Genomic DNA, 13,592 nt, shown 5'->3' on the forward strand with positions numbered 1-13,592 from the left:
ACCCAGCTCTCCCTGGAAAACATCTTGTGTATATTTAAGAATACTTAAATATACGTAAGCATATTTATAGCCTTTCCCCACGTTGTGAGTATATTTTGGATCTTTCTGGTACCTCTGGATATAAAATCTTTCTGAGCTGAATCCAGGACAGATAAATCATGACTCCGGTTTTTTTTTTGCATAGGGTAGCCTGCCTAAATCACTGCCACATTCCTCCCATAGTAGTCGTTTAAAATTAATAGCACATGCAGAGGAAAAACTAAACCCTTTGACGTCACTCCCGAAATGAGGAAACATAAACAGAAAGGCTTCTCCCCGGCGCTGGCAGCACGGCTGGGATTGGTCTGCGCTCCGCGCCCGTGGCACTGACAGCACCTCCCAGCCCGCCCGGCCTGCGCTGGCTGACACCGGCAGCCACACTGCAGCAGCCTCCGCGCTACCCCAGCCCTCACCCCGGCACCCAAGTGCGCTCTCTTCCCGAGCCTTTTTGCTTCTTAAGGTGGTTTTATTGGCTGGGTTGGGGGACTTGGGGAGGTTTTATTTCTTTTTCTTTTTTCTTTTTCTTTTTTTTTTTTTCCTTTAAATTTTTATTTTTTTTTAATTATTATTATTTTTATTTGCTGTCGTTACTTATTTCTATTCCCAATCCTGGATGCAGTTACTGGATTCTGCAGTACAAGTCTTCATGAACAAGCTGCACTGCTTAGAGATTTCACGGCATTCAAAGGTCACAGAACTGCCACTATGGTTAAATGTCTTGTTTAATGGTTGAGGTATGTACAGCAAATCTAAAAGAGGCAGCATGATTATTTTTTCAAGGGAAACTAAAATTGTGAGGGGGAGAGGGAGATAATACTATTATTTAGTGGAAAAGATTTTTACTGGTGATTGTTACTACAGCAACTGGTTTTTGAATTTCCTCCCCTTTTCTCTTAATTCGAACTAGATGAAAATTTTGACTTATGTTGATTTAACCATTTGATGGTTACAGAAAATTGCAGAATGAATCTCTTGTGGTAGTCCTTTCTGGCCCTACTGGGGAAAGTGTGATTGATTTTTCTGTATGTTTTCTTATTGCTCTGTGGCAGGACAGGAGACCTGGGACTTGGCTGGCTTAGATGAAGGGACAAGAAAACAGAAACTTGTTCCTATCCTGAGGGGGCTGTGAGTTTGTCTGAGAGTTAGAGCAGAGGGAGGAAGAGTTGGAAATAAACAGGTCAAGCAGAAAAGGATATCGGCCTCATTTTTAGGAGTACATGTACTGCTGCTTCTTTTTACTACATGCTTAGATTGCTGTACTTGGTTTGGGTTCAGAAGTTCAAGATTAAGAAGCAGCTTGAGCTTTGACTAAGAAACAGATCCTCACTGGGAGGGGGGAGAGCTGGTCGTCTTATATTAACACCAGTTTCCACGCAGCTTTTGCTACTTAACAGAGGAAAGTGGAAATTTGCTCAGGAGTTGGAGTGATGTAGCCTGGCATCTGTTTGATGGCGTATAGCTTCAATTCATCTATGAGCCAGTGATCTGCCTTGAATGAGTGTTGCAGCACTAGAGTGGGCAGTGTGTGCTGCAGTAAATGAAAGCAACTGCTACCATAAAACTAACATTGTTTTTTCAAGAGTGTGATTCTAAATTATAAGGGGAAGAGCCACTTGTCAGAGCTTGTGTGTGTGTATGAGTGGTCTTAAAAATAACTCCAGCCAACACAGGAGATTTCTGTTGTTAATTGGATTAAGATACAGGTATGTTCAATGACCAGCAGTCTTCATATTTTTCCTATTTGTGGAATGAGACTTTTTATAGCTCTGTTTGAAACATTGCTGTAGATATAAATCCTCTGCAATTTTAAAATATTTCAGTGTAACTTTAAAAATTATACCTGAAAAAACCTATTTCTCTAACAAGGAAAAGAACATGAGCACACCTAGCTCCTACAGTGCATCCCATAGAGTTAAAAAAATTAACTACACTAGGCTGAAACATGCTAGCTTAAGGACTGCAAAAATATTAGCTCTGAAATGCAGAGGATGTGCTATGTGCTGTGAATGGACAATTGCTATTCTGCAGTGCCTAGTGGGAAAACAAGGACTTTGTGTATTGCAAATGCATAACTGCAGCTCCTCCATTTCCTTTGCTGTATCTTCACTGATGACTGCTGAAACAAAGAGGTTTGTCACAGATAAGCTCTTTAGTGCCCCATCTCTTCGGAGACGCTTGAAGATATTTTCTCATATCATCCAACAACCCAAAGTCAAGCTTAGTTGGATGAACTGTTAGTCTGTAATCTCCATGTCATTCTCCCCTGATCAGCCCTTCCCAAATTCTTACTGTATGAACTGCCAGCCGTTTTCAAAAACTAAAGTACTACTTCTCTAGCCTCAAGTTTAGAAAGGCTAATATAGTGTTGTTTAGATGGTTAATTTGTAAATTTAATTAGGAGTGTGTCTCAGTCTATAGAGACGATAACCTGTTCTGTAAGGAAAAACCCTGTAACTATATGAATATATTCAAGTTTCCAAAAGACAATCTGTAAGATACTGGTTTAGAATAATTTCTGAGAATCAAATTATTCACTTTTCTTGATAAACAGTTTTCAGAGAAGCTTTGTTTTTGGCCTCTGTATCTACATGTTGGTGCATCTGTGTTCCGTAGCAACTACTAGTGGTGGTACTAGTAGAAAATATGGTAAGTGGACTTCAGCTGAGGAAATGAGTTTTGCTGCTTTAGTATGAAAAGTTTGTCTGCAATGTTCCCTCTGAACAACCTCAATTCAGCATCTAGAAAAAATACAATTCAGGGTTGGCCTCTCTGCAGTGGATGAAACACTTACTGACATTTGCACTCACATTGTCTCCAAAAAACTGTGTATTGCAGAAGTTTCGTGGGCCATGAATGGCTGTTTCTTCTGAGTTTATTTCCATAGGATGGACAGGACTTGTCACCAGTGAAGTTCCAGTGATTCCATCAGAGCAAGGCACACTCTGCTGAGCCTAATCCAATATACTGCAGATCACTTTTGTAAATTGTAAAATGTTTAATTGTGTAAAATAGTATATAAATATATCATTAAAACAGCAGCTCCCTTTCCTCCCTGTTTATGTCCTTTTCCCTTCTGAAATGGAACCCTGTGCTTGCCCTTACCAGACCTCTAGGTAGGTCATTGTTAGCAGACTGATTTTCCAGTGTCTTCATTGCAACTATGAAGAATATTTGAGACTTTTGATCATATGTAATTCCTTTTCACTCATCACATGGTTCTTCAACCAATACCTAAAGCATATTTTAATGAGAAATAGTCTGAAAATTGGTTTTCTATGACACATACATGATTTTCTTGTAATTTTTCAATCTCAGGCATACTGCCTTGTACTGATAATTGCCTTGTACTCTGAGGCATACTGCTCTTGTACTGATAATTTGCTTTATAGAAGCAATATGAAGCAAAAATGCCAGCTACTGACCAAGTGATTACTGTCAATATAATAAAACCTGACACCTCTCTATTTAATCATAAAAAAATTTACTACTTAATCTCTCCTCAAATCAAGGTAGATATATGTCCAAAAGCTCTTGATGAGATTGCTTCTGGTTTCTGGGCTAACAGAAGAATAAGTCATTTGGTGCAGCCAGGAAGATATCCCATGTAAATAGGAATTCTTAGCTAGTCAGTACTGTTCATCATCACATTGTTACTCCACTTTCATGCTTGAAATTATAACAGCATTCCATGTGCTTGTCACAGGGTGAAAGTGAAAGGGACAGCTGGGGTCCTACCAGCTTCCAGAACAAAATTAAGTCTTTTGTAATGAAATGATGGTTCAGTATTCCTCCTCTCACATCCATATTGGGTAGAAGATGTTGGAACTATAAAATTCACTCTTCTTGTTCCTCATCCAGCAAGGTGGCTTACCCTTGCAGGGACATCAGTTCTTACATTTCCAGAGAAACATTGGCTTTACCTCTAGTGTGAAATTTGCACTTTTCAGTCACAAGCTTCAGGGTGTAGAATTGATGTTATTTAGAGTTTATACGCTGACTACACTGGGACACAGATGCAGCCTAAGTGTACAAAAGTAGTTCAGAAGTTCTGATGTTTTTTCTTTCTCTGGCCACCACAAGGTGCATCAACTTTGGCACCTAAAGACAAATAATGCTGAGAAGAGGGGTCACAATGCCAGGTACCACATATGCCATCAGATGAGGACTGCTAGTAACCTTTTGTGTTTCACAGTAAATGAGTGGAATCCAAATAACATGCCTTCTAACAGTAGCAGGAGTTTTTCAGATCAGAAGTATTAGCTTTGTATAAATACTAGAGGGATAGAATGCATTTGTTGTATTTAAGACAATTTATTTAACTAATTCATAGAATTTGAAAATGCAAAGTCAACTTCTGCAAGGTTGTTTTGCAAAGAGAATTCTTCTGTATCTTCCAGAAACTGTGGAGATCTGTTAAATTTAATTTTTACTATTATTCTTACTACAGTGACATTCCAAAAAAATTTCATTAGAAAACAATATCTGAAGCTCTGAACCCTGTCATTTGTGTTATCCTGTAACAGACTGTGGGATTCAGAATATATATTGCAAGGGTTCACAGTGCTCATGTTTGGGCTAGTGATAGGTATCTGTTTTAAAGCCTCCAGTTTTAAAGTAGAAAATTTACAAATCAGAGCCAGATCAGATAGAAGAGAGTGTATTTCCAGAAGCCAGACTTCAGTGACAGAACTGTAAGTGAAAAGTTTGTGACAGAGACAAATCTCAAAAACCAGCAGTTGTGTGAATCAAGCATTTCTTTTGCACACATTGAATAGTGTGATATCATCAGTCCATTGATGCCGTAATTTTGATATACATTTGTCACTTTTTCTGTTCTTTGAAAAGTCCAGAGTCTCTCAGAGGGCTATCATTTAATTATGTAAACAGTGTCAAATGAGAGAAACTAAGCTAGTGAAAGGGTCCTATTGAGTTGTGTTTGTTTATTCTGTTCTTCCTCCCAGTAGGAGCTGTGAGTGAGGATGGGTAAGAACTCAGTTTAGCTACTTATTTAAGTCACAGTCTTGTGGTGGCATATGATATTCTTCTGCTAGCTTGCTGTCCAGCCAAATAAGATATCCAGGTTTTCTGGATGGATAAACATAGCTGATGACCTCTTCCTCTTAATAGGTGGGCGTGAACAGTTGGGATTCTTCCAGTCATGCACAGAGACAAATTTTTTACATTTTAGCTAAAGAAGAATTGCCCTCAGACACAAGAAGCAAGATTTACTTCTCTTCAAGTAGGTTATTTTAAAAAAAGTAGAAACAAATATTTAGAAGGAAGCAGTTGCAGAGGCTTTTTTTTCTGTAGCTGGTAGGTTTGCACTAGTCACCCACAAAAATTTCTGGTATGAGAAAACTCACCAACTAATACCTCACTATGGTGTGTGCTAATACTGGCAGTGTAAGGTTTTGAAAAGAAGACCACAGAATCTCCTGTCAAATTAAGTTTAGCTAATTGTCATGGTGGCATAAAAACACACTTGTGGGGCAACTGCTGTCAGGACTTGTATACAATTTTCTGCGTGGTTGTTCACAGCAGGGTCTATGATACTAACCCATCTGTATATAGGAAAGATATTTTGAACAGGATGATCATTACCTTTCAAAGAATAAAGGGGGAGGTAGGCAAGTTTTGACTGGATATGCAGCAACTCAAGAATGGCTTAGAGAAATATATACCTGTAAAAATGAAATTAAGAAATACCAACTTAACTAGAAGACTCCTGGAGGATGGTATTGATCTACTGTGTGATCCGTCCTGCTCCCATTGGCTATTGCCCTTTATTACTTCTGAAAGAAAGGATATGTACAATAATGTTCTTATCCTTGTCTTTCCCTCTACCCAGCTTAGCACACTTCCTACAGGGCATATAAAGACTGGCTAAGCTCTGGTGCTTGTCCTAATACAAGGTGGCAGAGTTACCACCAAGTGTGCAAGGACTCATCCCTTGGACAGAGAGATGTGGATCCCCACGTGGTTGCTGGGCTTTGGAAACAAACACATATTGACGTGAAGCACCTCAGTACTTTCTCAAGAATTCAGCTGTCATCCAAAGGGTGTAGCTGTTTTCCCCTTTATGTATGGTCATCCAGGTATAGAGTGACAGCTGGGGCCTCTGCTTACATAGCCCCAGAGGACATAATCTGCTTCGTGTTTCTGTAGAGGAGCATGTATGCAGCTGCACACTGAAGTACACTAAAGATGGGCAACACCTGACATTTGGTTTTCCTCTTTCTCAGCTTACCACTTGGCTTTAAACCTCTGAGAAGGTTAGACAGAATGAGGGCTTGGTGCATACCAGACTGCTGGGATGGAGGAGGAGACCTCACCTAGACACCCAGAGAGAGATGAAAACAGACGCATGACACCTTCATGGAGAAAGCACACTTCTGGTTTTGTGTTAACTGAAAACCATGTTGAAACAGGCTATTTTCCAGGGCCCTTTCTGTTACAAATATTGGAATATTACTTGGCTCTCTATTACTTATGCAGAGTCATTTTTGTTTTACTCACTGCCATAATATCCAAGTATCTATTAATAACAATGTTCAAGTACCATCAGAATGGCCATCATAAATGTAATTAGGCAGCGTATCTCCAGTTTAATCAATATGGTCATTAGAAGACTGTAGGACAGCCAGGAAAACAATAATTAGTCCTGATTAATAAAGAAGAACTTGCACACATCAGTGAAGGAGAGAGGAGCTTTGCATGTTCAAGGCTTGGGAGGACAGTGAGTTGCTTTCTGCTTTAGTAGATCTGAGAACACTTACTAAAAAACACTCTTGAAAATGCTCTTACAATACTAAATAAAATTCATTTAAAAAGTATAATTTTCTTGAACAAACTGTAAGAATCAGCTAGAAAGATACAACTGGAATGTATGTTTTCACCAAGCAAATTCCTCCGGTGCACAGTTGGTTTGTTTTTCTAGAACTGCTTTCAAAAGCAGAACAACTAAAAGATAAAAACAAGACTGAAATTGAAATGCTGTGTGAGAGTGTAAAATGTCATGATTCCACTGAGTGTAACAGGACTCCATCAGTTTGTACCTGTGAAAGATCAGACACACTGAGCTTTCAGGACTAAAACACATTCCTTCTCTTCAATGGTTAGATCAAATTTTAGGTTCATTAGCCTTGTGTCATACCTGTTTAACACCAGTTTTCCACAACTTCCTCAGCACTGTGGTACCACAGGGCAACTTTTGTGGTTCCACAGAAGCTGTGTTGCATTCTTTTCCTTCCATCACACTCTAACCCCCCCCCTTCTTTCCTTCCCTTTTTCACAGAGAAGAAATGTTTACCAGATTTTATTTGAAATCACAACCCCACAGTTAATTTTTAGCTTATGTGCTAGCATCTGCAAAACTGTATATATTTGTAATACAGAAGGGGCTGATGTTGCTCATTTTCAGTAAAGACCATGATCTGTTTTAAGGACACAGCTATGTGAGTAATATTTTTAAAAGCTGAGGAATAACAGAAAAATAGTAATTTTGCTTAGGAACCAACATGTCCTGTGCTGTATCACAAGAAATTTTTCATGTGGTAGGATTGTAAAATCCTGTCTCTTTGAACCATGAAACTATAACAATCCTGTCCACTATGAAAGTATAATCTCTGTAATAGTATGGTAGCAAACACCGGTGCAACACAAGAACATGGAGTGAAGTTCATCCTATATATCACCATCAAATCTGATAGAAATGGCCAGGCTTTCAAAAAAGCTAAAATTCACTTTAGTCTCTAAATGAAATGGCTGGATCTGAAAAATTGCTGTGTGTTAGAGGTTGCATGGGAAACGTTTTCCCTTTCTGCCTTAGACAGACAGAAGTAGCCTGTTGTTAGTGCTTTCAAGAAGGTCTGGGAGAAAAAGATTCAAGTTCCTTCCTAGATTATGTCAGCTTTCCTGAGGTGGATTACCACTGCAGTGTTTCCTATGGGTTGAGCTCTGTCTTCATGGAACCTGGCAGAGACAACCCACAGTCCACAGCCCCACCTTTAGCCCCAGCATGGAACTCGAGCTTCTACACTGGTGAAGGGGCCCATGAAGGTGGTTTCAGGCAGATCTTCACCTGCAGCTCCAGGAGTTCTGTCCTGAACCCAAGAAAATTTTCTGATGGGTGTTTTCTTCAAATAAGCATCTCCTTCTGAACAACTTTTGTACCAATGAATAGTTGTTTTTAAACAGAAAGCTCAGATATATTTTAAAGGGGGGCGGGGGGGGGGAAATCTCACTGCTGCTGAAGAATGTCCACCTTACTTGTGAGGACTGAGGGGTACAGAGATGTCGTTTCATTTGGGTGCCTGCTTGTGGGCAGAGGTGAGTGATGGATGGTTGGACTACATGATCTACACTGTCTCTTCCAACTTTGATGATTCTGTGAAGTTCTGGCTCCTATCCAGTGACCATTTTGAAACGTCTGCTTAGTTTTTATTTTACAGCACCTGAATTGAAAGCTCGGAGGTCACTAGAACCTTTAATTTCCAAATCTTTCAGCAATCCTCTTCTCACTCTCATCCCAACAGACGTGGTTTTCAAAATAAGTGGGGGAAAAAATCACGAATCCATGCTTTATTTATAGGATACCTATAGTGCTGAATAGATTATTTCTGCATGAAGATTTGCTTGTAGAGTTCACTATTATTTTTACTGCGAAACACATTTGAAAAGAGGTTTTCATATGCACTACAGGAATCCCTCCCCCAAATTCAGCCATTTAGGGCTTCTCTGCTGGAGCAAAAGAGTGTTGGATTCTGCTTGGGTTTTTATTTTTTGCTTAAACACCATATCAAACATTGTTTCAAATCCAATAATATGACAAAGGGAGGATTATAATGTTTAAATATATCAGCTGATCAGAAAGCTTCTTGGGGGGAAGCCTCACAGTTATGTGGACCACCTAATAAGCCACTGCAGCTTGGTCTCATTATCTTAGAATTTTTAAATTGGTATTCACAGTTTTAGAGCATCACTTGGATAATAATTTTTTAAAATTTTAATCATGTTTACTACTCACGTGAACCAGGTGGAGCTGACTTCTGCTATTTTCTAACTATTGGTGAAAACTCTTTCACATTTCACAAAAGAGTAAAGCTAAAAGCATTTAATGTCAATTCATGCTTGGCATTGCACCTTTTTATGATAGCTGATGAAAAGCAGATGATGCCAATAAGCAAACCAATTTCTAAGAAAGTCTCAAGAGATCCTGATGTTTAAGACGTAGAAAACAATTATCAGAGAGGTCTTTCTAACCACCCTGTGATTGTCACTGTTGACAACACTTCGACAGTTGAACTTCTTCAGCTCTGATTTTAAGAGAATTTCAGAATCCTCTGAGCTAACTCCTCAGTTTCTGGAGACATTTTTTGAAATAGTATATTAAAAGAGCATTTCTTCTTTTTGAATCTGCTACCTTTATTTTCTCCTGAGAACACTTGTCTTAAAATTATGTTTTCACCACACTGATTTATAGGTTCTGGCATGGGAAATAATGCTCTTTCTCCTAGTAGCAGACAGAAAATTAGCCACAATCTGATGTTAACAGCTTCTTCATTACCTAAACTGTTTTACTCTTTATTAAGTTCAACACAAGCAAATCTAATGCTTTTGAACCAGGGAGTTCTTGCCCATGTTGCAAGTATACAAGATATTAATTAATTTATGAAGTCACAATAGTAAGTCCGCCTCTGTGGCAAACTGGGATCTGAATTGTGATACCAGTGAGTTCTGCAGAGAAGTGCCACTTGAGTGCAGCAGAGAAGTGCCACTTGAGTGCAGCAGAGAGAAAAAATTGGTTTAGCTAATTTACATTAAAACATCAAATACGAATAATGCTGTCAATACAGTTGTTCTTGTGGTTCTTAGGAGATGAGATTCAACACATTTTACATTTGATATACTACATATTTGTCTGCACTGGCAACAAATAATGTGCAGTGTAGAGCATGATAGGGTGGTTCTGAGCAATAGGATACCTGTAGATTTCAGTGACAAGGAGAACAGAAAAGCTTTTATGAAGAGTCAGCCCACCACCAGATGTTTCTACTAAGTCACCAGTGGTGCTATAATTTTCAGCTGGTCCCTTAAATTGCCCTCACTGCTTTTCAGAGTACTTGCTGAACACACATGTTGTTTACTAATTAATGCTCCTCTACATCTTGCCCATGAACCTCTGGCAGTTCCTGTAGTCCTTTACAGCTGGAAGAGGAGCCCACGGAATGGGTCAGGTTGGAAGGGACCACAGTGGGTTATCTGGTCCAACTTCCTGGCTCAAGCAGGGTCATCCTAGAGCACATGGCACAGGATTGCATCCAGACAATTCTTGAATTTCTCCAGTGTGGGAGAATCCACAGTCTCTCTGGGCAATCTGTTCTGGTGCTCATTGGAAAGTCAGTAATGTAAGGAAATGGCCTCAGTCTTAGCCCAGGCAGATACGAAATAGCGCCAGGCTAAGCTGTGACATTACCGTGTATGGTATAAGAAATTATGAGGTGATTTTCATGCTTCATGCTTGCAGTGGCATTCACTGTTCTCACAGTCTGGTATAAGAAGATGTGTTAATGAAAACCCTCACTTGGACAGAGAATGTTTCTGAACACATTGATGAATAAAGAAAACGCTGGGGTTTTTAAAGAGAGGCTTTGCCATTATTAATTTTACAAATGGAGGCATAGAAACAGTTTTTAGTTTGGCTTGGTGACCCCAACACTTTTCCTTTAAATAAAGATTCTTTTAAGGGCCAAGCTCAGAATTTTCAGACTTACCCACGTCTTTAAAATGTTTTGGGGAGCTTATTTTGAAAACTGTGACCCTTCTGTCCATATTTTATATTACATACATGGCAGCTGCTTGCTACTTCTAAAAAATTATCTTATTACTACATTTAGGGATAATCTTCTATTTAACTAATTTTAAAAAATTGAGATATCAAAGAAAAAATAATATTTTTTCTTCTGATTGTGAACCATTGCAACTACACTGTCCTTCTGATCTGTGAGCAGATTACAAGCAGTCAATGCACTGTGCTGTGGGCAGGCTTCAGAGGAAGGTATAGCCTCATCTATCCCAAGACGTCAGAAGCATTTCTGATTGTGACTGATAAGAGAGTGAAAGAGAGATGGTCTCGGAGACTCTGTATCCCAAATAGGAACATGATATCATGTTCAGACTCATACCAAATGAAATGCTAGCCTAGGAAAAACTAAGCTTAGTGAGCTAAGAGATTATTTAAGGCTCTTGCTCCATGTTGCGAAGTGTGTTGCAGTAGCAGCAGAGTATGAAAATATTGTATGTAAAATGTAAGTCAGGTAAGTAACACTCATTTAAGTAAGACTCCTGTATTCTCCACAGGCTGAAAAGCAGATGTATTAAAGGCTACTTTCTGGAAATGGCTTCCCTGTCTGTGCATAAATCTTTCAAAAGTTGGAGATTCAAGCTTTTGTCATTCCAGATTTTCTAACTCAGAAAATATTTACTTTATCAACTCAGAAATCATTGAAAGTTTAAATATAATACTTGGGCGTTCTGTTCTTTGTCTGTGAATCTAGTTATTTGATTGCAGAACAACCAAACATTTATTTAGGCAGTTTATGTTGATGGAGTTTTCTACTATGGAATTTTTCCGTTTCATAAAATAAATAATTTGTTATGGCAAATTGTTCTGTGTAGTAGGGATTGGGAGTCCTTGAACTTAGAATAGAATGAATTCATGTATCTTTTTGATTTTTATTATTAAAAAAAACAAAATTCAAGTGTTCAGTTCACCTGCCATATGCACCCTGAGTACAAACTGTACCCATCTCCCTCTGATCCCGAAGCACAGACTTGTTTCAGCAGGCGGGGTGGAAACCTCACATACCCTGGAGCTCTGTTTCCTATAGGCACCCCCACAGCAGAGGGAGCCAAATCGAGTGATCCCACAGCTCTGCTAAGAGTGCAGCTTTCCTCAGCATCACTGGGTACAGCCCAGGCTGTGAGCAGAATCACCCACAGAGAATTTGTCGTCTCTGACCCAAAAGCCCTGGCTCTGCTTCCCATTGTGGGGCAGGGCGTGGGCAAATAGGGAGTGAAAGGGTGGAGGAGGAAGAAATGGGAAAGGGTGGGTACAGAGAATGATGGGGGGAAATTGCACTGTATCTTGCTATCTTAAACATCTGTAATAATGCACCTTTTTCCATCTGATACTGACTCTAAAATTGCTGATATTAAGTCAATGTCTGACTGCTACAGAATTGCTGATATTAAGTCTATATCAGCACTGTTTCTCCTTGCTTCCTTCAAGTCTTGATCTTCTGACCCCACCTTATTTTTACACAAGTTGTTCATAAAAGATTTTAATCAGTTAAACATCAGGGTTCTCAGGGGCTTGTGTCCAGCTTTACACAGATTTCTTTACGATGGTGGGCTGCATGATTATGGTGACATAAAGGCTGTCTCTAGCATCCGGATAAAGATTGTATAGGAGACACCTCTGTGAAATTTCAAAATGAGCTGCTAAGAAACTGAGGATTATCTTATTCCTCAACAGTTTCCTTTCCAAGTGCAAGAAACATTTCTCCCAATTTTTCAAAGAAATAATCTCATGCTTAAAAGAGGGTAATTGAGACTACAAATCAAATATAACAGATACCACAGTCCTAGTTTGTGCAGTACTGGAAAGTATTTACCCTTGAGGATGAGGGATAAAATAGAAAAAATGTGAGAAGAATGTTGGAAACACAAAGATTTGACTTTTAGGAATAAGAAAAAATGAAGATCAGTATTTATTTCCTCCAGAGTATTTTTTAACCTCTGAGGTTCACCCTGTGACATCCCATTACATGCAATTATATGGACCATTCACACATTCTTTGAGAATTTGTTATGGCAATTTTTCTTGATATGTGAAATAAAAATCATTGTGATATTAACTGCAAATAATGTGTTTCACAAGAGCAGTAATATGGTCATTCATTTATATGGAGAACTGTGATTTTAAATACTTTGAATGTTTTAGATCTTTAACAATGTATTTAATTATGTGAATAGCTAGGCATCTAGGAGAATTTAAGTACTGAGCAAGTGCCAGTGTTCCTGTAGGTCTTAATAATACCACTGCACAGTACCAGCAACTGATTTCTCAATTACTAAAACATTTTAGAAAGCCTGTATGATAATCAGGCAATGGTTGCTTTGGAAAACTGGCAGAATATACCTATGGATTTGAAGTATTTCTATAGCCTTCTAAATTTTATTATCAGTATGAAAGATTTCAGTTATTAATTGTTTGTGAGTTATTAAATCAGATATGAAAAAGAAATTAGGATCTAACACAAACTCGTAAGATGAAAGATAAGGTCTGTGACTGGGCGTTTAACCTGTCAAGCTATCCTGAAAAACTGCATAGTACAGAAAACTTAGTAGACATAACCAAATTCTCCTCTTACACATGCAAGAAGTCTGTTTGGCTTTGTGGTAATCTTCCATGTATGGAAAAGGGCTACGTTACATAAAGAAATTAGTATTGTTTCCAGTTTTAGTATTCAGGTTAAATCTGAGTCTAATAA

At 38.7% G+C, this 13,592-nt stretch overlaps 1 protein-coding gene across 2 annotated transcripts in view; it reads left to right on the forward strand.

Annotated features, from left to right (window-relative positions):
* The first annotated feature begins 346 nt into the window (after nucleotides 1-346).
* The window catches only part of PDE7B (phosphodiesterase 7B), a 172,074-nt gene continuing 158,828 nt past the window's right edge, over nucleotides 347-13,592 (forward strand). Inside the window, exons 1-2 of one of the 2 annotated variants that reach the window (XM_010399373.4) lie at nucleotides 347-499; nucleotides 659-773. In XM_010399373.4, the coding sequence (XP_010397675.2) occupies nucleotides 753-773 (21 nt within the window). In that variant the 5' untranslated portion in view covers nucleotides 347-499; nucleotides 659-752. The remainder of the gene's footprint in view (nucleotides 500-658; nucleotides 774-13,592) is intronic. The other variant, XM_020583646.2, reaches the window with a different exon arrangement.

This window comes from Corvus cornix, chromosome 3 (assembly GCF_000738735.6).
Source record: "Corvus cornix cornix isolate S_Up_H32 chromosome 3, ASM73873v5, whole genome shotgun sequence".
Lineage (NCBI taxonomy): Eukaryota > Metazoa > Chordata > Aves > Passeriformes > Corvidae > Corvus > Corvus cornix.